The following is a 24,449-nucleotide window of genomic DNA, read 5'->3' as shown; positions in this document are numbered from 1 at the left end:
TACATTTTCATCTTTATAATTGATGTTTGACTTTTTTTCTGTCTAAATTCTCCACTGATTCAATTTTTTTTATAAATAAAAAAATCTTTAATATCCTGGTATTTTTTTAAATATATATTTATAGGTGATCTTTACCACAAGCCCATATAAATGTAATTTTACGTGCAAAAAATATCACTTAATATAAGAATGGTTATTCGGACGGAAGACCTCTCGTGCTCGCAACGAGTTTCTAGTTATTATTATTATAGCATCCTTGGGTGAAGGGGATTTAAGTTTGTTCAACTTAGATAGTGCCATGCCCTCTTTCAAGGGGGCATAATCAAGAATTCGTGAAAATTTGGTGGCATCTTTTAAAAATCTTCTTTTCAAAAACCACTGGGCAAGAAAAGATGAAACTGGTAGAATTACAATGTACCATACAAAATTCAGATTTTCAAACGGCAAATTAAATAACTTAAGATAATAATGAGATTTAGCATTAAGTTTGAATATAAAAGTCATCAAATAATGTCTTTTTTTTCTTTTCTTCTTATATTTTTTCTTTTTGCTAGTGAGGGTGGTAGGGAAAGCACAGTTCCTCGATCCAACTTAAGAGATTTATATTAAAACTTGACTGTTTCAGAGTGATTCGTGACTTGGCCAAGGACCCAGCCAGGGAAATAGGACCCATACAGACATCTTCCATGGAAGACACATCATTCCTGAACCTGACCCTAAGACTTGGACAACCCTACATTTACATGCACCAGGGTGACTGTCAACACATCATTACTAGTGAGTGTATAGTACCAGCCTCAAAGAACCTCTAGACATTCAGAAGCTTAAATAGTACTTTTACAGTTTATAGTGTAATACTTCACCAGTGTACACCCAACAGACTGGACGTATTTCATAGCGGTCCGGATTTCGTTCTTTACCATTGGTTATAAACTTCAACTTAAACATGTAACATTGTAAATACATAGTGTTTGGTAGTTTAGTAGTAGTGCTAGTTGTTTTTTTTATTATTTGTTTCCTTTGTTTTTATGACTTCTTAACTTTTTTCTTTGTCCTGAGAAAGGGACAGGGCGTCCCGAAAATTTGACAATTTTTATCGTTCGTGTCGTTGGTCATTTTTAGTATAAATTTCCATCCGTGACCTTGTATCTACTTAGTAGATCCAACACTTAGGATATGCAGTGTTGTTGGTCTTTTAGTGCTATCTATCTATCTATCTATCTATCTATCTGTGTGGGTGTGGGTGAAACCTGTCGGTAGAAATTCAGACAAACAGATCTTAGGTTTTGGTAAATTATATTATGGATCAAACCTACAACATTCACACAACATACTTTACATTTATACTTTACACGCAGTTCAATTACTTTAAATATCCGTTAATATTACAATATCAATTTTACGTATAAATTAATTGCTTAAATCATAACTGAAAACTATGAAATTATTAATATAATAATAAATAGATAAAAAGCTTACCAGCCTACATCACCCTATGTCAGTATTATACGATAGATGCGTCTACCTTGACAGCGTGCATGGATGGGTATGACAGGTAATTTAAAAACAGGTTTTGGTTAGTATATGAACACAACTCCCTCTCTCTCTCTCCCTCTCTCTCATACACCCCTTTCTCTCTATTACCCTAAAAAACGTGACGAACAAACAATGAAGAGACCAACGACAAGTAGGTGGATCCAAGATCCAACACCTGGCTGGCTCTCTCTCTCTCTCTCTCTCTAAAATAACCAAAGATTTATATTTCACTCAAAGATTAGGGAGCAGTGAACTTAGATTACAGCGTTAGTTATTTCAAAATGAATTCAATTTGAAAAAAAAAACATTTTTTGCGAATTCCTTGAAATGTGAACCAAAACTTGATGCTTGAATTTCTTTGTTATTTTAAGATTATTTAAAGAAATTTGTTATGCCCCGTCCATGTTTGGAAGTTCTTAATAGCATCTTGGAAATATTTTACATTGTATTTGTGTAAAGTATAAAATAAGTTGTTTTTTTTTCATATAGGGGTCTACTTTATATCAATACTTCTTTCTCATGCTTAATTTTTTTACTGCTTCCTAAACAAACAGGTTTTGTTCCTCTGCACGTTATATTGGCTTACGATTTTGTTTTTATAACCCCTTACAGGCCACTATATCATGGCTTCCTGAATACTTATTTATAATTTTAAAAAAAAACTACAACGATATTTATATATTTATATTTATAGAACCTTATGTATCTTTTTATACACTTAAATACAGTTATAAAACAAGATGAATTGAAGGAAACTACAAGGACAGGTACTGATACAATAAGAATAACTGTTAATGTAAACACAATATAAAAATCAGTGAAAAATTTACTTGAATAAATGCAACAACATGAAAAGTTCAAATTCAAATGATAGTACTTTAAAATCTAAGATTTCTACATATAGATTGACCCAGGCTTATATATGTACAGTAGGTTGATCCTATCTAAGTATGCAATCAATCAGAATTGTACAAGTATTTTTCTATTTAAATGTACACTAATTATTTATAGTTAATGAATAGATAGATTGATTTTCATCACGCAGAGCATCTGTAGATGTGGCTTTATATGACTGTATACATGTATACTTATATTTAACAGACTTATTTTCATTCCAGTTGGCCCTTGATCCAGACAATTCTAGTGCTGGGCTATAAGAAGCTGACAGACCTCAGAGAAAAAAAATCACCTGACTGTTGATACATGTAATTTAACTCTGGCCACGTACATGTAGTTAAAATCTTAACTTCTTTACAGAAAAATATGTTGCATGTGTATACGAGGGTTGTCCAAAAAGTTCGTGGACAATAACGTTTTTTTGTCAAAATGATTGGTTCAAGATATACTTATTTTATACCAAAATATTAGTTATGAAAATCCAAGTCAGAATAGTTTGGTTTTTATTGTTTGAACATAATATTTTTGTAAAAATCGCGGTCATTAAAGGTCGCCGATACTGAGCACAGACCAGGGTTAAAATGTCATAAACTTTTAAATAAAGTATTCCGATTAAAATGATCATTTTCTTTATAAAACGAGTCAAAGCTTAATAAAAATTGAATGTGTCGCAAATAAAGCGGCTATCGTCATTTTCTGATATGTTTAGTATCGCTTACTAAATAGACAGTGAGAATATTAATCGAAAACTGCAAGAAGTATGTTTCAAAAATTGACAGAAAAAGCGACGTCGGCCATCCGAACGGAACAGCGTCTAATCATACAATTAAGTTTTAAAATGGTTGAAACGAAGTCAGACACAAAATATTTATTCAAACAACTTGAAATTATTGGAATATATTTAGTTCATTGATTTGTAATTTGTATATACCATTTTTCAACGGTGTGTAAAATTTCGGAGACACTATAAGAAGTGGAAAACCACTGTTATTTGATGAAAAATAGGATATCCCTATTCATTACATAAAGAATATTACATACTAAAATCCATATCATATGATATGGGTTTCAGTATGTAGTATTCTATTTATCATATATTTAAAATACTTAATATGCGAGTTCACATAAAATCATTGAAGAATGTTTAGTGCATGTTTATGACCTTTTTTCTTTAAAATCTAATAAAGCAAATTTTAGGTCTTTGAAAACAAATTAAGTCCACAGATGTTAGTAAAGAATTCTTTTACATGTAAATTTACATAAAATCAAGTTAATTGACTTTTAAACTTTAAACCAACGTTACTTCCGGTTTGATATGGATTTTTGCCCGCCGGTCCGATACGTGATATGGATTTTCGTACCGGTCCTTGATATGGGGTATTGTGACGTCAACCGTATCGCACAGTGCAGAATCGGTGTATTAACTACTAAGTATATGATAAGTTGTTATAAATCTAGCGCCGTCGGACTGGGCTATGCAACCTGTATATACGAAGTGTTCGTATTGATGACGCTCGTAAATTATCGTGTATTGTTTTGAATTTTAAAAATTAAATCAGTTATGGTCCATACATAAATATTATTCACACACTTGGCAGTTTAGCATAATAAAGAAAATAAGCGCGTGTCCTTGAACACGTCATAAAAATTCAAAATCGATATTTTTGACGTTATCATGAAATTAGCGTTACGTCAGACTGGGCCGTGCAGCTTGCATATACAAAGTATTTAGACCTTTAATGTTCATAAAATAGTGTGCATTGTTTTATTTTTTTTTTTAAATATATTTACTAACTCATGGTCTATTTTAAGATATTATCGTACAGGTTTGCCTTGCGGACATTATTAAGAAAATTAAGCATTATTTTGTCCACGCACTTTTTGGACAACCGTCGTACATTGGTGATATATTTTACTGCAGATATTTTATTTTCTTCACAAGTCTTGGCATTAATTCAGCAACAAACAGATTATCATTTGTGTCTGTACACAGTCCCCTGGGATCACACAATCCACACATTATGTAACGGAGAAACTGTCCATCCTGGTCTAGGATGTGGACACATTGATTGTAAGAATCAGCGGTAAGGATGTGACTCTGACTGTCTGTGCTGATTCCTCGTGGACAGAATGGTAAGTTTTTGGGAGCAGGAATTTGTCCAATATATATGAATCTCAGTTTCCCGGCCTTATTAACCACTACTACAGCTTGGGTGGCACAGTCAGACACACAGATATCCAGGTTCCTGTTCTCAGTTATGTAGATACAAGATGCATCAGAATAGAGTGGGTTACCTTCATCATCAAACTGAATGCTTTGTATTTCTGAGGAATTATTGTAGCGGACAACTTTTGATGGTATGTAATCATCACAATGTTTCAAGATAACTAGCAAATCTCCAGAGGAAGTACTACAGACACTGCAAGGTAGCCAGTTCTGAAGTCTGATCACCTCCTCTATCTTCTCATTCTTCACAATGTTCACAGTTCTATCATTGTAATCAGTATAAACTAGATCTCCACTTTTTGTCACTGCTATGTCCCTTGGCACGTCCCCAGACTTAGATTTGATTGTCTTGGATCCTGATTTCCCATTTATGTTGATGAGTCTCATGTACTCACAATCTTTACTTATCCAGATTTCTTCATCATTCAGACAGACCACTTTGTAAAGGAATTCATACCCAGTGTCTATGGTGGTAACAATCTCTGGCTCATCAAGGAAATGTTTGACTGAAGGAGAGGATCCAGCTTCTGGTGATTTCTGTGTTATGTTTATACTATAGCCATGTGCATCTGACGTCAGAGAACCTACTGATAAAGCTCCAAACAATCTTAAAACTTCATCTTCTACGAATTTTTCTGGTGTGAATATGGGTACAGAAGGTAAGATTCTTTGTGGAAGTTTTCTATATTCTTCTGTATTGAATTTAAGACTGAAAAGTACGGAAATGTCTTGAGAGTCCAAAGCAACCTCAAGTAAATTTATTTGCTTCCTGATTTCAGACATGCCCTGCTTTATTTCATCCAGATGTTTCTGTAGAGTATGTAACTGCGTGTTTTTCGTCTTATCAACTTCAGCTTCAAGTTTATTGACAAGTTTGTCAATTTTTCTGTGCCAGTCCTTTCTTTGTTGTGTAATAGCTGTTGAAAGATCCGCATACTCCTTTTCTAACTGACTTATTCTGTTTTGTACATCAGATGCAATTTCCTGGTAGGTTGGATAAATTGTCCCTTTTAATTCAGTTTGTTCCTTGATGATGTTGTCCTTTGTTTCATCCAGAACTTGCGATATTTCCGATAATTTGTGACCTAGATGTTGATCAGATGAAAGGCACTTGGTGCAAAGATGAATGCCACATTGTTTACAGAACATTTTACATCGTTCTTTGACATGAGTTACACATCCAGGGTAGAGGGGAGTAGATTTTTTGTTCTTAAAGTCAACAATTTTGTGGGGGGTTGAAAGATCAGCTGTAGCGTGTTCACCCACACATGCCTTACACAGGTTGACAAGACATGTATCACAGTGCATTTGTACCACAGCGGTCTCACACAGTTCACATCGCATCACATCCTGGGCACTGGTTTTGGGGTCCATAATTTTACTAACCTTTGGATCTGAAAAAGGAAACTGAAAATTAACTGAAAGACTCGAATAGAGTAAAATCTCTTAGAGAGTTTACTATTGTCTCAAATTAAGAAATTTGATAAAATTAAGCAAAAAGATATTGAAAACCAACAATTAAATAACAAACTTTTTTTTCTTTCTATATTTGTTCTATCAATGGTGTTTTATTTTTGTTGTTTTGCCTGTAGATCTGTTTATTGGAAATAGAATACACCATAGATAACTTTTATAATTTTTTTACTAATGAGCAAGCATCATACGTAGTCATGGTTAAAAAATTTACCTTTTCTCGGGTAGGGGAGGGGGGGGGGTAAATATCAAATTTTTATTATATATAGCTAAAAAGTAGTCTATAATTAAAAAACAAACAACTAAAAGTTTCAATATTTTGGAGATTTATTAACCATTGAGTTTGCAATACGCAAGTTTCGAGATTCTATCTCTCTTACGAGAGAGTCGCAAATGGTAGCCATTAGGGATGGCAATTTGAAACCGGTTAACCGGATACTCGGTCGGAACGATGGTAATCGGTTAGAAAATCTGTAATCAGTTAACCGAAAAAATAAAATATGTGAAAAATTTCATCTTCAATTTACAATTTATATAAAAAAAAGAACAACTCTGAATGTTGATGTTATAGCGTTTTTACAGATTCGGAGGTAATTTTTTTTTTAAATTAGATTCTCCGGAGTGAGATCGTGGGGGGAAATTGGTCAGTTTGTGAAGTTTTACTTTCTGTTTAAACACCACATCTATATCCAGCCTGTATTGCAATTCTTTAATAATATAAATTAAATCACTGTTGAGTACTACGAACTGAATACAATGTGTATCTTACTCCGTCTATTTTTTGCAGTTATCTGTCAAATTATATTTTAAAACAAACATTGTAAATTAAGTTACTGTTTATGGTAGAGAGTATAATATTGCAAGAGAAAACAGAATTTGTCACCTGTGTTAACATAAGGAAATTGAAGATGACCGAATTCCAAACTATCCATATCAGCGTGGAAGTGGGACATATTGTCCATGTACATGAACGTGCATAAATAAATGAACGCTTGGTTGGGCCTTTTGAAATTCATTTAATGTTATAGATGGATTATAAGGTCAAGCAATGATCATGTTGATGATTTTATTGAGCCCTACTATCCAAATTTTACAAAATCTACTTTCAATTGGGATATTTGAACTTGAAATCAGAAGGACCGTAATAGTTTTTTTTTTTGGTTTACGTTGTGAAAAAGACGCTTCCTTGATTGTACAAACGTTTTCCAAAAAGTTAGTGGATTCTTTAAAATTAATATAAGGAAAGAGTCGGTATGTCATTCAGAATGCTGACGTGCAATGATAAAATGCATGAATGTGCATTTTAAAGATCCGTGTCTCTTCCTGAAGTTCCTCGTCTGTTAAGTCTTATCCATCAAGATATTTTATCTTGTTCCGATTTTTTTTTTTGGTAGGAAAAAAATTGATCGTCTTTCCTTATATTCGGTATTTTTCGAGTATATGAGTGCACCCAGACAAACAGTTATGATATACCGGCAAATCGATGATGTAACAGATTCAATAACAAGAGATCCATGGACCTTAACGGTCATCTTAGTATAATACAACCGGAGCATAGACGGTTTTTGAATAAATAATGCATTTTCACTATATAATCAATAGAACCCCACCTTGACGCTAGAACCCCCTGAGCCAGGGGCCTTGAATTTCACAATTTGGAAGAGGAACTCTTGCTTATCATAACCATGACTTACTTTGTCTGCTAAATATACAAGGGAACAGAAGAAAAACTGAATTTAAGATCAATAGAGCCCATCCTAAAACCAGAATTCCTGACCCTGTGTCACAAATTTCACAATTTCAGATAAAAAACATCCCTACTCGTTATAATCATGCACTTAGTTTATCTTAGTAAGGAGTTACTATATATTCAATAGACCCACACCCTAACACCAGACCCCTAACCCAGGGACTTAAAAATTCACAGTTTTACCATGCACTTAGTTTAGCTGCTAAACATACAAGGGAGGGGAGAGGATATTTAAAGAATTTATGCATTTTCACTATATGATCATTATAGTCCCGTCCTTACACCAGACCTGACCTAGGGGCCATGAAAGTGGCAATTTTGAAAGTGGCATCCTTGCTCTTCATAACAATGCACATAATTTGTTTGCTTAATACCCAGGAGCAGAGAAGATTTTCGACGAAATTATGCATATTATTTGTATAATCAATAGAGCCCCCCTCCTGCAAAACCCCTGAGCATAATTTTCACAATTTTAGAAGAGGCACTCTTGCACATCATAACCATGCATTTTATTTGTTTGATTTATACCCAGGAGCAGAGAAGAAGATTTCCGAAGAATGAACTTGAAAACATTTTCTCTAAATATATAATAAGCAGAGCCCCGCCTTAACTCCAGAACTTCTGGTCAAAGGGTAATGGATTTCGCAATTTTGGTAGAGGGCTCATTGCTTATTGCAATCATGCCAACAGTTTAACCGCTTGATGTCCAAGAATAAATAAAAAAGAAATAAAGACTGTCTTCATTTTTATTGGTTTAGCCCCCCCCCCCTCCTGCGGAGGCAGCAAGAAATTTACAATTTTTGTTCCCCTTCACTCTTAAATGATAAAATGCAAAATTTGGCTCAGCAGGTCCAGAAAAGAAGCTGAAAATGTTCAAATGTTAACGGATGACGCACGATATAATATCTAAACTGCAATATATAAGTAGGTATAAATATTATTGAAGTTCAAATTTATACATCATGTTTCGTTTGCCTCGAGCGGAGGTAAAACACAGGTACATTTAACATTATAATGACGTCGTGTTTATTTGAATCTCGATGATGTTTTTCTTAAATTAAGAACTCTAAGCAAAATATAAATTGATCCAAAAATATTACCTGACTTAAGACAGTAATGGCGGATGTCCTATTGATTTATTTAAAACGTGTCTCCACGTATGACATTCACCTTTATTCTATACCTGTCTGGTATTACGCTTCCTGCTTGTAGTGGTATTAAAATATCAAAAGCATTCTGTTTTTTCCGCTCTGCCTTAAAGTTACATAATGAGTCAAAATCATGTGTTTCTTTTAAGATAATTGTATCATAAAGCAAAAAAGATTTATGTGAAATATGACTAAAGCGAAGTTTTGACATCTGAACTGCACTGTAAAGCAAGAAAAGAACTGCAAAATGTCAGTGCCGGAAAAACAAAGGTTGTATCTACCGCTTTGTTGTTATCGTCAATGTCAACAATGTCAAGGTCACGCGACATTTATTTTTAGTGTGAAACTTGTAAACAATATTGAATTAGAGCAAACAAAAGTGAGGAATAAGTTCTGATCATCTTTATTGAAGATTGCATCAAAATCCTCGGTCATCCGACATTTATATCTATGGAATGGACACCACGGTAAATTCTTCAAATTTTCTGCGCATGCGTACAATAAAAAGGAAGAAGTGGAGCAATATTTTTGTGTTGGGGCAAACTAAAATTATTTTTACTTTTATTTTTCTCCAAAAAAGTAGACTTTTTAGGTTCTGAAACCTGTAATTTTCTGAAACCTAATATCTTCAAGAATTGAACAAAATTTGCATGTGTCATCAATAAATTCTACTTTTGTCAGTTTTCCCCTTTTTCCGTCACAGTGTCACTTTAACAATCTTGACCTATATCGGCAGTAAAATTTACAAAATCTTATGTGTTTTAAGCACTGTAATACTTTTTTCTCGAGGACTTCTTCGAGCAACCTATTGGTTTGATCATGTTTTATAAAACAACTCTTAGCTCTATGGAGTAAACTGTTTGTAGAATTTCAATATGCAACTATAACCTATCATACTTAATAAAATTTATGCCATCTTGGTCTAGGGTTTGGATCTAGGGATTAGGCGAAGATATGTGTTGAAAATATTTTCCAGTTTTATAAATTATTTTACCCATGGAAACAGGAAGACTGTTTGTAAGACTTTACTGGCTCATTTAGATCCTTGTGAAAAATTTAATTTAATTCCTTCATGTATTTAAATCGTAGGGTAGGAATAAGTTGTATATATAGTACTAACATAATAATGAAAATATGTCCTCAGAGCTAAAGTTATACATTACAACTTTAAAGGTCTTACTCAAGAGCTTCTAGGAGACAAGCCTCAAACAATGTTATAATGAAAACAGGGCGACCGAAAATTTTAAATTCATATCACACGAGTTTAAACACCCCCCCCCCCCCCAAAAAAAAAAATCAACATCTGTTAAAAAGATCGAGTGAACATTGCAGTCCATATCCATGTGTTCAATCCGTATGCACTTGGTTTCACGAAACATATGTAAGAGCATACTCTACGTATGAACAATTTCTAAAACGAGGCATGCTATTGACAAACAAGTTGATGAAACAGCGATATTAGCAGCCTCGTTTTAAGTCATCATTTCGCAAGTTTTATGGTCGATACAATGACCTTGTCAGCAAATACAACCTATCATTAAGTCAAATGCTGACTGACATTTTTCGTACTAATTGTTAGGCCATCATTTACACACTGAAATCTCTACGGATTTTTGTTTTTTACCGATCATGACAAGGAGCACACGGCAGGTGTGACCGGTCGGCAAGGAATGCTTACCCCTCGATGGCACCTGAGCCCACCCTCTGATGTTTTTGGAGGTCCATGTTTGCTCTGCTCCCGATTTATATTACTTTAATGGATTTTGAGCTTGAATACTATTCGTTATCCCCAAATATCAAATAAAAAAATGAACAGCATTTCACCATTTTACCACTGAGCATTGAGGGATCTTTATCGTGCCAATATTGCCTGCCGTGACACGGGACCTCGGTTTTTAAGGTCTGATCCGAAGGACCCGCAACTCTCACTTCAAAGTGCCGAGCGCTTGGCGAAGGAACAGTTGCTACCTATTTTTTTTTTTTTTATCGACTTAGGTCAGTCGCGGCCGTGATTTCAACACACGACCTTTCGATCACGGAGCGATCGCTCTACCGACTGAGCTACGTGACGTTGTCAAATGTAGGAAGTTTTATATATATTTCAAATTTTCTGTATTGAATAATGTCTTCATCTACTTTTTATTTAAGGATCTTTAAAAATCTCTTTTTAGCTCACCTGAGCAGTTGAGCTTTTCTGATCAAAATTTGTCCGTTGTCTGTCGTCGTTGTAGTTGTAAACTTTTCACATTTTCATCTTCTTCTGAAGAACCACTTGGCCAATTTCAACCAAACTTTCAACAAAGTATCCTTGGGTAAAGGGCATTGACGTTTAATGAAGGTCCAAGCCTTCTTCCAAGTTGAGATAATTACGAATTCGTGAAAAATTAATGGCATCATTTGAAATTCTTCTTCTCAAGAAAATATGAAACTTAAGTGGACTTATCATGAGATAGTGTAGATTCAAATTTGACCTCCGGAGATAGGGTGGGGCCACAATGGGCGATTAAAGTTTTACATAGGAATACGAAGGGAAAATCTTTAAAAATCTTCTTTTCAAGAACAGAAAAGCCATGATTTGTCATATTTATATGAAAGCATCCTCAGGTAGTGTAGAAAACAATTATTTTCAAATCATGCCTCGGGGGGGGGGGGGGGGGACGGGTCCACAATGGGTGATCCAAGTTTTACATAGGAATACATAGGGAATATCTTTAAAAATCTTCTTCTCAAAAACACCATAGCCATGATTGGTCATATTTGTATCAAAGCATCCTCGGGAAGTGTAGAATCAAATTTGTTCAAATTATGACCGCTGGGGTACGGTGGGTCACAGTTGATGATCAAAGTTTTTCATAGGGAATATCTTTAAAAATCTTCTTCTCAACAACAGCAAAGCCATGCTTAGTCATATTTATATCAAAGCATCCTCAGGTAGTGTAGAATCAAGTTTGTTCAAATCATGACCCCCGGGAGTAGGTTGGGGCCACACTGTTATATTTAAACTCCTCAATACTAAATTGATTTCTGCTTTTTCCTAGCCAAAGTGCTCAGGTGAGCGATGTGACCCATGGGCCTCTTGTTTTACATGGAGGGCTGTTTTACAATGATTTCCATGATAGTGATGCACCTTGCTACAACCAGTAAATAATTCTTTTGTTAAAAGAACGTGTACATGTTGTACAAAATATGGTAGTATATAATTAACATATAAATTTATGTCTCCCGCTTGGCGCAGTGGTTAGAGTGTCTGCTCTAGAGTCGCGAAGTAAGGAGTTGATCCTTACGTCGCGGATTCGAATCCCACTGTGGGACGTGGAGACCGGTCCTTCGGATGAGACCGTTTAAATCGACGTCCTGTGTCGCAGTAGGTGCTGGCACGAAAAAGATCCCTCACTGCTCAAGTGCCGAGCATAGGACAAAATTTGCAGCTCTCCACCGGCAAGTGGTCGCGTCTACATATGAGTGAAAAATTCTCGAGAGGGACGTTAAACAACATACAAACAAACGTAAAAATTTATCATTTTCAAATTGCGAATTAAATCTTCAGATTATCTAAGTTTGAAAAGAAAATTAAGCTTGGATGTTAAACTCTGCAAATGGTTATTTTCTTTCTTTCTTTGTAAAGAGGGGGTGTTAATCAGTTTTTTGATCAAACAAATTCCTGACGGACTTCAGAGTGATTCGTGACTGGACCAAGGACCCAGCCAGAGAGATAGGACCCATGCAGATAGTTTCCATGGAAGACAAATCACTCCTGGACCTAACCCTCAGACTGGGACAACCCTACGTTTACATGCACTACATCGTCTTCTCATAGATCATGTATCTTTATCGACTTTCATCCAATTGGTACATGGAGTACTTTGTTTTCTCATATATCAGGTATCTTTTTCGTTTTCATTCAATTGTAGATTAGAAAAGCTAGGTCAACATAATTTCAAATAATTTTAAACCTGTTTTGTAAGTTCGTAAATTGTATGCACAGTATGAGGTTTATATTATCAGGGTTTTTTTTTTCATTGCTTCCAGATTAACTTAGATAACTTTTGTTCCATTTTCTTCAATTGTAATTTGCTGTTATCATAAAATAAAATAATTCACATATATGATTTACAAGCAGTGATTTCGTTCAAGGAGTATACAATGTAAGTCACTGGGAGACACTGGATTTCAGAGAATTTTCTTTAGCTACACCAAAGCGTGTGAAAAACCAGAAAAAATGCAGGTCTCCCAAATGTATGCTTCCAAGTAAAACTACAGTCAAATGTTATTATCTCGAAAAGGAGTTGATCCCTTAGTCGCGCTATGCATTTCTCCTGAAACAAGCCTTTGTTAATAAAATTCTGAAAACATAAAAATGTAATTTTAATTAATTACTATTGCAAATTAATTGTAATTAATTTATTACATTACTTACTTGCAGTAATTGTAATTGTGATGTAATTGAAAATTTTAGTAAAGTTATTGTAATTCTATTAATTACATTGGTATGCAGTTGACCTCATCCCTACACCAACTGGATTCTGGAGTTTATAATTAGAAACAAGAGTTATTGATGTCAAGTTAAATACTTCTATAAAGTACTAGACTTTGACCCGTGCGTGCACGGGTTGACATTTTTATGAATGCATCCATGTGCATATATCGGACATTTACAAAATAGATACATCGACACATTCATATATTGTAAGGTACTTTTGAAATAAACAACGAATGTGAATATAATTCTGTTTTGTTTTGTTTTGTTTTTGTTTTTGTTTTTGTTTTTTGTTTTTTTTTTTTTTTGCTTTGTTTTGTTTTGTTGTTGTTGTTGGTTTTTTTTTTGTGTTTTTTTGTGTGTTTTTTTTTTTTTTTTGTTTTTTTGTTTTTTTTGTTTTGTTTTGTTTTGTTTTTTTTTTTTCAAAATTGTTGCGTAACGGCGTAGCGCAGAATGGGTTTGACCCTCATTTAGCTATAAATCAAGTCATGAGTTCGAATCACACCGGAGCTTACATAAATTTCACCTTTCCAAACAGATTTAATAAAAGAAATTATGGATATTTATTGAAAATATGACAACAACAAAGAGTTGAGCACTGCTGATACATATCAAGCAAAGTAATGAAAATGAAGAAATGTGTTTAGCTGGTACTTTTACACAATTAGTTATTAAACTAAAGGTGTAAAAAAATTTGTAACAATTTTAACAAGTGTCAACTTGTTCAAAATATGACCTCAACAATAAAAGAGTTATTAAGCACTGCTAATACATATACTTTATATATACACAGGTAATAGACATGTATATAATCTGTAAAAGCAGAAATGAAAATGGACAAATGTGCTATACTGGTATTTCTACACAATTTAGCAGATGTGAAGCAGAACAGATTATCTTGCAAATAACCCCCCCCCCCCAAAAAAAAAAAAAAAAAACAAACAAAAAAAACAAAAACATACTGGTTGTTCAAGAGATCATAATAAAAATTAATAATATCAAATGTACTTTATATATGATATAAGAAAATGCTCTCATGACTGTCTGTTTTCATAAAATTAATGTAATATTCTTGAATTAGTAATATTTTGAATCGATTCGATTAAAACGAAAACCTCGGTTTTTGAATAATTTTGATTCAATTTTTGGAAACAATATGTTTGCTTCGGTTGTGTTTAAACCTGTTATAGTTATTATAAATTCGAAATAAATAGTAACCAATTTGAAAGTTTTTTTCATCTTTTATGATTCAACAAATGTAATGTGTTTTACTTTTTAGCTCACCTGAGCTGAAAGCTCAAGTGAGCTTTTCTGATCACATTTTGTCTGTCGTCAGTCACTCTAGCTGTCTGTAAACTTTTCACATTTTCGACTTCTTCTACAAAACCACTAAGCCAATTTCAACCAAACTTGGCACAAAACAATTCCTTATGTGAAGGGGATTCAAAATTGTTAAAATGAGGGACCACGCCCTTTACCAAAGGGAGATAATTAAGAAATATTGAAATTTTTTGGTAAATCTTTAAAAATATTCTTCTCAAGAACCATTCGACCAGGGAAGGTGAACCTTATGTGGAAGCATCCTCAGGTAGTGTAGATTCTAAACTGTTAAAATCATGACCCCCAGGGATAGGGTGGGGCCTCAATGGGGGGTTGAAATTTTACACAGTAATATATAGGGAAAATCTTTAAAAATCTTCAAGAATCTTTTGGCCAGGAATGTTGAAACTTATGTGGAAGCATTCTCAATTTCTTTTCAATCTTATCATGACCTTTCATGACCCCTCGGGGTACGGTGGGGCCACAATGGGGGAGGGGTATCCATGGGAGTATTTATAGGAAATTTTTTTATGAATTTTCTTTTCCAAAACTACTTGACCAGAGAGGTTTCCTGAAATGTAAAATTAATTCATAAAATGTACATTCAAATTTGATGATGACGATCACAGGGGGTCATGATAGGGTACAACCACAATGGGAGAGGGGGGAACAGAATATTTACTGTAAATTTTACATAAGAAAGTCTTTGGAGAAAAATCTCAAAGTTAGAATATGTATCAAAAACTTAATATAAAAAACTAAATTTGTACAGATATTTCTGATTTGTTAAAGCTGTTTGGGTTGGAGTAATTGACCATAGTTGCTCAGGTGAGCGGTGTGACCCATGGGCCTCTTGTTTATACTAAGTATAAAATATATGGGAAACATGAATTATCCTTATCTTAGATAAGCCAAGCAAGGGTATCCTAAGTAGGAAAGTAGGAATTTGAAGGTACTTCTTGCTGCAATAATGAAGCCTTTTCCTGGGGTTGGGGTACAACTCTTTTTTGGATCATACAATATAAATCATTTCCATTTTTTAATTGAAATCATACAATGTAATCATGAACATTTTAAAATAAATGTTTCTAATGTTATTATTCTGAGCATAAATTTTTCCAAAATATTTAGTAAAGTCTGAGTTTACCGCAAACTTTTAAGTTTACTGACCTTTACCGATTTTATTTTGGGACAGCCAATGAGAATTTGGGAGCGGATCTTGAACTGAATATGGGAATTTTTCTTACTTCATACGTAAATAATGCAGCAAAAATAAAATACATACCTCATAAACATTTTTATATCTGTTTAGTGATAACAAAAATTAATCTTCTGCAGTATTAAACGTTTTCAATCAAAAGTCATTGCATCACATGAGAACTGTCATGGCTGCTGAAGAAGACAACTTGTTTTCACGCTGGTGTATTTTTTCTTGTGGCGATTTAATAAAACATAAGTTTGTTTGCTACGATTAAATATAATTCATTTCATCATTGAATAAATATTTTTACGATCTTAATTTTGTCCCACCTCATAGTTTTGAGAATTACTATGCATGGATTAAATTTTACAAACAATCGATATTTTAGCAGCATTGATAGAATGAACTGTACGGGCCGCAAGGGCTGACTTCAGACTACCTATCAAGCGTAGTTACCACGACAACCTTTACATATTTAGAAGAACAGGCTGTCCCTTCTATATACATATTTCACCCACTTTTTTTCAAAGTTAAAGAAATTTTTGGAGGTGAAGTTATAAATTTCAGCAGTGAAGGTAATAGTAAACATGGCGAACAAATTCAAGTTGCAATCATTTAGACACATTTCAAATTGAAAATATCGGTTATATTGACGTTATTTAATTATTTCGATTTATTTCAAAGTTAAGAAATGAAAATAATGTTATTGTAATTTCTGGCGGAAAAAGAATGCATACTTCACTAAGATGTGGTTCTAGCTGGAGTTGTAACACCCCCTTTCCCCTCAAAAAAGCATAAAAGAAAGGAAGGATAAAATAAAATCGGGTGCATGGTTACATTAATATTGCTCCTACGATCATGAGCTTTTTGCCTCCGTTGAGATGACCAGAGACGTAAATAACTTATAATAAATGCGTCTCCGAAATGGCGAATGATTACCCAAGTGGCCACAATATCCCATTAGCATGGATAAACTCAGAAACATTAATACAAATACGTGTAAATTTTCATTGGAAATTTGCTATATATTTTGTTCATATATATTTATGATTTCTTATTAGAGAAAATTATAAAATAACAAATATATATCTAGTAGACTTAGTTCAAATTACTTTCGTCTTCTCTGATTTGAACACCGTGATTTAGCGTGAATGTAATACGCACGCGCAAGATTGTAAAATCCAAAAAATCCAGATGATTTCCGGAATTTTTTGAGGAATTTTCGTTGATTATTAATTAGCGAAGCTTAATTGAGAAAAAATAAAAACAAATTGGTAATCTTCAAGTACCAATGATGCTTAAAATATATAAAACAAACGACAGTACTCTTCCGATTTATCGGTATTAAAGGCCAAAAATTCGAGTCTATTATTTTAATATAGTAGTATAGATGGACACTATGAATTACAGTAAGATAACATATCCAAATTTATTTATAGAGCAAAAATTCAGCTTATATAAATTTTGCAATCTCTTGAACTCCTTGATCCTTTGTTGGTTGGGGATTCATCCATGATATTACAGAACTCCTAAAACGCGAGTCTCTGGCAGCACTTCTTGAGGATTCCATTGACAAAGGTTTTTTTTTGTATTGGGTCCTAAATTCAAAACACACAAACACACACAATGAGAAAGAGAGAGATAGATATCTTTACTATATTTAGTTGAGATATTATTAATCTGGTTATCATCAGATTTCAAAGCATAGAAAACTAAGATTATCGATTATTCATTTCAAAACAATTTCACAAATTTCTCTTTTTCCATTTTATTTATTTAAAGAATATTTAGGGTCTTTCGTCTTAAGCGGAAGACCCTTAATTCTGTCATTGTACTGTGTCCTTATCTTCTTCTTATTTTTCCCACATCAATAACTCAGTAACGGTTCGATGAATTTTCATGAAACTTTCAGAGATATTAGAGGGTAAAGTTTTCTCGAGGCTTCTCTTTCATTTTTCATCACTTATGACCTGTTTTCAACGTTTTGATGCAAATGTGAGTCCTACTCATCCGAAATAACACAAGATTGAAATATGAAATTTTCAGAAATGATAATTGTTTCTTGTAGATGTTACATTTGAAATTTTAAAGAGGTATTTAAATTTTTCAATTTTTTTAAATAAAATTTTTCAAATAATATAATTTTTTCAAATTTTGAAAATCTTTACAATAGGGCTAAAGGCCAGAAAATTTTGAAGCTTGAGCAAGTTTTCAAATTTTAAAATTCTTTAATTTAATTGAAAAAATCCATTCAATTATTTAAATTATATTTTTTCCCCATGGCAAAGATTTCTAGAATGGCAAGGACTTGATCGATTTCCATCTTTTAGGGCACAACAGAACGTCAATAATTCGTCTCCTTTTTGTAATATTTTGTTTAAAAACGATTTTGAGTGCAAAATATATCATTGAAAAGCATCAATTAAATGAAAGTTTGTTGGTCGATTTCCATTAAAGCTTCTGAAGATTGCAATATTAATCATAATAGATAATTACTCGTTGATGAGCATGTCTCATTCAAAATATCATTTTATTTATTTATTTATATATTTATTTTTGAAATTTTAAAAATTTTATTTTGAAAAAAATTTCATTTTAAATTTTTTTCTACTTTTAAAAATGTTAATACTGTTCAAGTAGATCTTGACGAGACCTTTTCCAAAGTATATTTATTTTTATTGTATGTACACTAATAAAGAAAATATGAGCTCAGCTGTGTTAGTGATTATTGACCGTGCATGTTTAAGTCATTTTCAGATATCCTTTGATTACCTTAAAATCAAGAGGCCTATGGGCCACAACGCTCAACTTTGGTCCTACTGTTCTGCATCAGCTTTTTTCCCAAAATGCATGTATTCGTATGTCAAATTTTGACTGTCTTTTTTGGCCCAACCCTTTTTACAGGGGCCGTGATTTGAACAACAAGAGGCCCATGGGCCACAACGCTCACCTGAGTAACTTTGACCTTGCTGTTTTTCACCTGATTCCCCCTTGTAGTACTTATTGTAGCCACGCCCTACCCCCAGGGGTCATGTTTTGAACAATTAGAATTAACACTACCCCAGGATGCTTCCACTTAAGTTTCAGCCTTTCTGGCCCAGTGGTTCTTGAGAAGAAAATTTTTAAAGATTTTTATTACATATTTCAATGTAAAACTTGGATTCCCTGTTGTGGCCCTGCCCTACTCCAGAGGGTTATGATTTAAACAATTAGAATCTACACTACCTCAGAATGATTCCACATAAGTTTCAGCTTTTCTGGCCCATTGGTTCTTGAGAAGATTTTTAAAGATTTTTACTACATATTTCAATGTAAAACATGGATTCCCTATTGTGGCCCCGCCCTTGCCCCGGGGGTCATGATTTAAAGAATTTAGAATCTACACTACCCAAGGATGCTTCCACATAGGTTTCAGCTTTTCTGGCCCAGTGGTTCTTGAGAAGAAGATTTTTTAATGACCCCACCCAATTTTTGTCTTTTCTTGATTATCTCCCCTTTGAAGGGGGCTTGGCCCTTCATTTTAACAATTTAAATTCCCCTTTACCCATGAATGCTTTGTACTACGTTTGATTAAAATTAGCCCAGTGGTTCTTGAGAAGAAGTTGAAAATGTGAAAAGTTTACAGACGGAAGGACGGACAACGGGTGATCAGAAAAACTCACTTGAGCTTTCAGCTCAGGTGAGCTAAAAATGAATCTACATGTACACTACAAGAGGATGTTTCCACTTTGATATGATTCATCATTGCTTTGCTGTTTGAATTCTTGAGTAAAGGAGTTTTAAAAGATTTTTCTTTCACAAAATTTTCAGCTTTTCTGGTCAAGTGGATCTTGAGAAGAAGATCTTTAAAGATTTTACCTACATATTTCAAAGTAAAACTTAAATTTCTTATTGTAGACCTATCCTATCCCCGGGGCAACAATTTGAACAATATACAATCTGTACTACCTCAGGATTTTTTTCACATTAGTTTTAGCTTTTCTGGTCATAGAATTCTTGAGAATAAGATTTTTAAAGATTTTTGTTATATTCTCAGTAATTCAATGTAAAAATTTGATTCCCTAATGTGGGCCTACCCTATCCCCAGGGGACATGATTCGAACAATTTATAATCTACGCTACATCTGAAAACTTTTACTTACATAAGTTTTAACTTTTTGGTCCTTTGATTCTTGAGAAGATTGTTTTAAAGACCCTATCCTATTTTTGCCCTTTCTTAATCATATCCCCTTGGTAGGGAGCTTTGCCCTTCATTTTAACAACTCAGGACTCCTTTGCCCAGGGATTCTTTGTACACACTTTGATTAAAATCGAGTGGTTCTTGAGAAGAATTCGAAAATGTGAATAGTTTACAGACGGACGGACAGAAGACGGACAAAGGGTGATCAGAGAAGCTCACTTGAGTTTTCAGCTCAACTGAGCTAAAATCATTACTTTTTTATTTTCTGAAAGACTTTTAAACTTTTACACTGTCAAATAGATCTTGACGAGACCTTACCATTAGCGTATTTGTTTTTATTTCTAGTGCACGAATAAAAAAAAAATGAGCTCAGGTATATTAGCAAGTTTTGACAGCTAGCGCATGTAAGGATCATTATCTAGAGCAACTTGAGTACATATCGCACTCTCAGAGTCATGGCAGATTTCTTTTGATTTATTTAAAAAAATTCATTTTTCTTTTATTTCTTGACCGATTTTAAAACTTTTTACATCGTCTATTAGATCGTGACCATTCCTTTCCGACATGTTTGTTTTGATTTTAAGTTCACTAAAAAAGTAAAATTTGAGCTCAGGTTTATAAGCAATTTTTGAAAGCACGTGTCAAAGAAAATTTCAATTCTTTTATTACTTAAATTCTTAAAAAAAAACTTTTTTATTTCTTAACCGATTCTAAAATTTCCATAGTGTCAAATAGATCTTGACAAGACTTTTCGAAAGTAAATTTGTTTTTATTGTTAATACACTTATGTTGTACATTTAATTTAGGTGTCTCTTTCACATTACGAAAGAATCTTAACTATCCTCTGTATTCTATCAATTTCGTTCATTGTCTTTCTTTCCGGCTGCTGATTAGTTGATATTTTGAAATTAGAGATTAGTGATGTTTTGAACTTGACAACGGTAGCTAGGTATCAGGCTAGGGGGAGGATTTGACAAACCATCCAATCAAATTTCAGACAGTGGAGCTAATAACTGCACTCCTGTTACCCCTAATTCCACAATGTCTATTTATAACCACTTACCAAGAGTTTTCAACTCTACATCGACAATTATAGACAAGACCTATACATCGGGTTTTTGTTTTGATTTTTAGTGCATACTTACTAATAAATGAATAAATAAATAAAATCAAACAGGTTGTAATTTTAAAAATTCATTAAGTGAAAACAATCAAAATCTGAAATCTCTTTGAGATGCGTTAAAAACTCATTTTTATTATTTGGAAGACAAAAAGCATAAAATCATTTCAAATTGGACACATTTGAGATGAAATAAGACGCTTCCATCTCAATAATCTGTACCTATACATAGTGATATTTTGATCTCTTGTTACGTGATAAAGTGGTCTAAAGGGGCCGGATTACAAAATTTTTAATCATTTATATTTTGAAACAAGAATTAAAGTTTGAAAAGCAGTTCGAACGAGAGATGTAGTGAATTCTTATTTGATTCATCAGAGTTAATCCAAAGTAAGGAAGATCTTGATATTTTTTTTTATCGACAAATCCATCTTTTCTTATTAGAAATATCAGATATCAGACGGAAAACCCACTCGCTGTTCGCAGGTTATAGTTTTTTACCTTTTAATAGGTAATGACTTTTACTGGAGATATTTAATTTTCATCACTTGTCCATTCAAACATTGAGCAACAAACATGTTGTCATTAGAATCAACACACAGTCCATAGGGTTTCATCAGTCCACAGTCTATGAAACAGAGGAACTGTCCATTCAGGTCTATGATGTGCACACAGCTATTCTTAATATCAGCTATTAGGATGTTATATTGGCTGTCTGTAGTGATTCCTTTAGGACTAAATGGTTTGTTCTTTGGAGTAGGAATGTGTCCTGTGTACCCGAATTTCAGTTTTCCAGCTTGATTGACCACCACTACGGCTTTAGCTCCATTGTCAGACACACAGATATCCAGGTTCCTGTTCTCTGTTATGTATTTGGTACTAGAGCCGAATGAATAGAGAGGTTTACCTTTATCATCAAACTGAATGCTTTGTTTCTCTGTGGATCCAGAGTAACGGATAACTTTTGTGTGTTTGTAAACATAACTGTCTATGATAACCAGGAGGTCACCAGAGGAATTACTATAGACACCGCGAGGTCTCCAGTTCTGAAGTCTGATCACCTCCTCTATCTTTTCATTTTTCAAAATGTTCACAGTTCTATAATTATAATCATTATAAACTAGATCTCCATTTTTTGTCACTGATATGTCCCCTGGCATGTGCCCTGACTTGGTTCCAGTTGAGTTGAGTAGTAATCCCTGACTGGTGCTGAAGAGTTTTATGACGTTGTCATTTTCACCTGCCCAGATTTTTTCATCACTCAGACAAGCAATATTGAAATGTTGTGTATAACAAGAGTTTTGTCCATAAAAAGAGTTAAAATCATCACAAGGATTTTTTATCATAATTGAAGTGACAGCTTCTGGTTCAACAAGCAGTTGTTTGATTGGAGCAGAAGATCCGGCAGTTGATGATTTTTGTGTAAAATTCATACTATTTCCATCTTCTTCCGAACATAAAGAACTTGTTAAAACTCCAAACAACTGACTAAATTCATCGCCTTCAGCTCTACCTGGTATGAATTCAGGCAAAGAAGACACAAATGTTTGTGGAAGCTGTCTATATTCATCTACGTTAGGTTTTAAAGTGCAGAGTTTGGAAATATCTTCAGAGTCTAAAGCAGCATCAAGTGAATTGATTTCATTCCAGATTTCAGAAAGTATCTGTTTGATTTCGTTAAGGTATTTCTGTAGAGTATTTATCTGTGTTTTTTTCATCTCATCAACTTCAGATTTGAGTTTCTTTTCAAGATTGTCAATCTCTCCATGCAGGTATTTTCCGTGTTTTGTTACAGCCATGGAGAGATCTCCAAATTCTTTTTCTAACTGAGTCATTCTGTTTTCTAAATCAGATGCAATGTTCTTGTAGGTCGGATAAATTATATCATTTAATTCAGTCCTTTCTTTCATGATGCCGTCCCTTTTTTCGTCTAGAACTTGCAATACTTCTAATAATGTGTGACCTAGATGTTGACCAGATGCAAGGCACTTCATGCAGAGAGGAATGTTACATTGTTTACAATACGTTTTACATTGCTCGTTGACATGGGTAACACAGTCAGAATAAATGGGAGTAGATTTTCTCTTCTTGAAATTTACAATTTTGTGAGGTTTTGAAAGGTCGGCAAAAGCATGGTCACCCACGCAGTCTTTACATAGGCTTACAAGGCAAGTATCACAGTGCATCTGTACCATTGCAATATTACACATGTCACATTGTATATCACCTTGGGCATTGAAGCGGGGATCCATTATTTAATCTTCTTGTCCTGGGAAACAATTTCATAATACAAAAAATTTCAAATGACTTTGAGAGCACAGTTTATGAAATTTTGAAAGCAGATCAGTGAAGCGTAAAGATTCTGAATATAACTCAAATTTTCAAAACCCTGTATTGAATAAAAGTACATGCATGTATTTTTTTCTTTTAAGAATGTTGAAAAGTTTGCCGAGTCTGATGCCATTTATGCTTAATGTCAGAATGTAAAGATGTAAACTGGTACATTTCCTATCTGTGGTTGTGACTTTGTGAACGAAATTCAGTATAATTTTGGAACGTTGAACCCTTGTATTGATGGTAACAATAAAAATTATTGAATAAACCTTTTTAAAATATTATAAGGAGAATTCCAAGCATAATTAAAAAAAATTAAACCCACAAATCTTACCTGACTCAAAAACAGTAATGGCGGGTGTCTTGTCGGCCTTAAAAGCTAAATATATCCCGTCCCTGAGAACTTGCATCACATGACACTTACCTATACATACTAGTATCCTATACCTGTCTGGAGAAAAACTTCCTGGTTGTCATGTTATTTCAATAATTAGAATTTTAACTGGAAGTACATTAATTTTTGCGTCTTAAACTGCAATATTTTCTGCATAAGCACTTGAACAGAAATATTAAAAGAAAATAATCAAATACAAACAAAAATATGATCAGAGTAAACCTTGAATTTGCTTTAATGAATCTGATGATGAGGTGTATACCATTTAAAGATCACCGAAGTGTCAGGTATGATTTCGGATGATGACTTTCCAGAGTTATTCAGATTGTTGGAGGAGGACGGGGGGGGGGGGGATTTGTGCAATCACAACTAACTTTGCTTAAACCAAAAAG

General features: G+C 33.7%; 2 protein-coding genes across 2 annotated transcripts; both read right to left on the bottom strand.

Moving 5' to 3' along the window:
* Positions 1-4,345: 4,345 nt before the first annotated feature.
* LOC133178130 (uncharacterized) lies at positions 4,346-6,034 on the bottom strand. Its single transcript, XM_061312886.1, has one exon. It carries the CDS (start codon positions 6,032-6,034, stop codon positions 4,346-4,348), a length of 1,689 nt encoding a protein of 562 aa, XP_061168870.1.
* Positions 6,035-21,850: 15,816 nt separating this feature from the next.
* On the bottom strand, positions 21,851-23,581 carry LOC133178129 (uncharacterized). Its single transcript, XM_061312885.1, has one exon. It carries the CDS (start codon positions 23,579-23,581, stop codon positions 21,851-21,853), a length of 1,731 nt encoding a protein of 576 aa, XP_061168869.1.
* Between the last annotated feature and the right edge of the window lie 868 nt (positions 23,582-24,449).

This window comes from Saccostrea echinata, unplaced genomic scaffold (assembly GCF_033153115.1).
Source record: "Saccostrea echinata isolate AGI-Se365-2 ecotype Australia unplaced genomic scaffold, CSIRO_AGI_Sech_v1 ptg000002l, whole genome shotgun sequence".
In the NCBI taxonomy this organism is placed as follows: Eukaryota; Metazoa; Mollusca; class Bivalvia; order Ostreida; family Ostreidae; genus Saccostrea; species Saccostrea echinata.
The sequence above is the reverse complement of the archived record's forward strand: the minus strand, read 5'-3'. Positions and strand labels throughout refer to the sequence as shown.

Bases quoted from the DNA above. Each gene is read 5' to 3' on its own strand.
- LOC133178130 (XM_061312886.1), bottom strand. From the start codon at position 6,034: ATGGACCCCAAAACCAGTGCCCAGGATGTGATGCGATGTGAACTGTGT.
- LOC133178129 (XM_061312885.1), bottom strand. From the start codon at position 23,581: ATGGATCCCCGCTTCAATGCCCAAGGTGATATACAATGTGACATGTGT.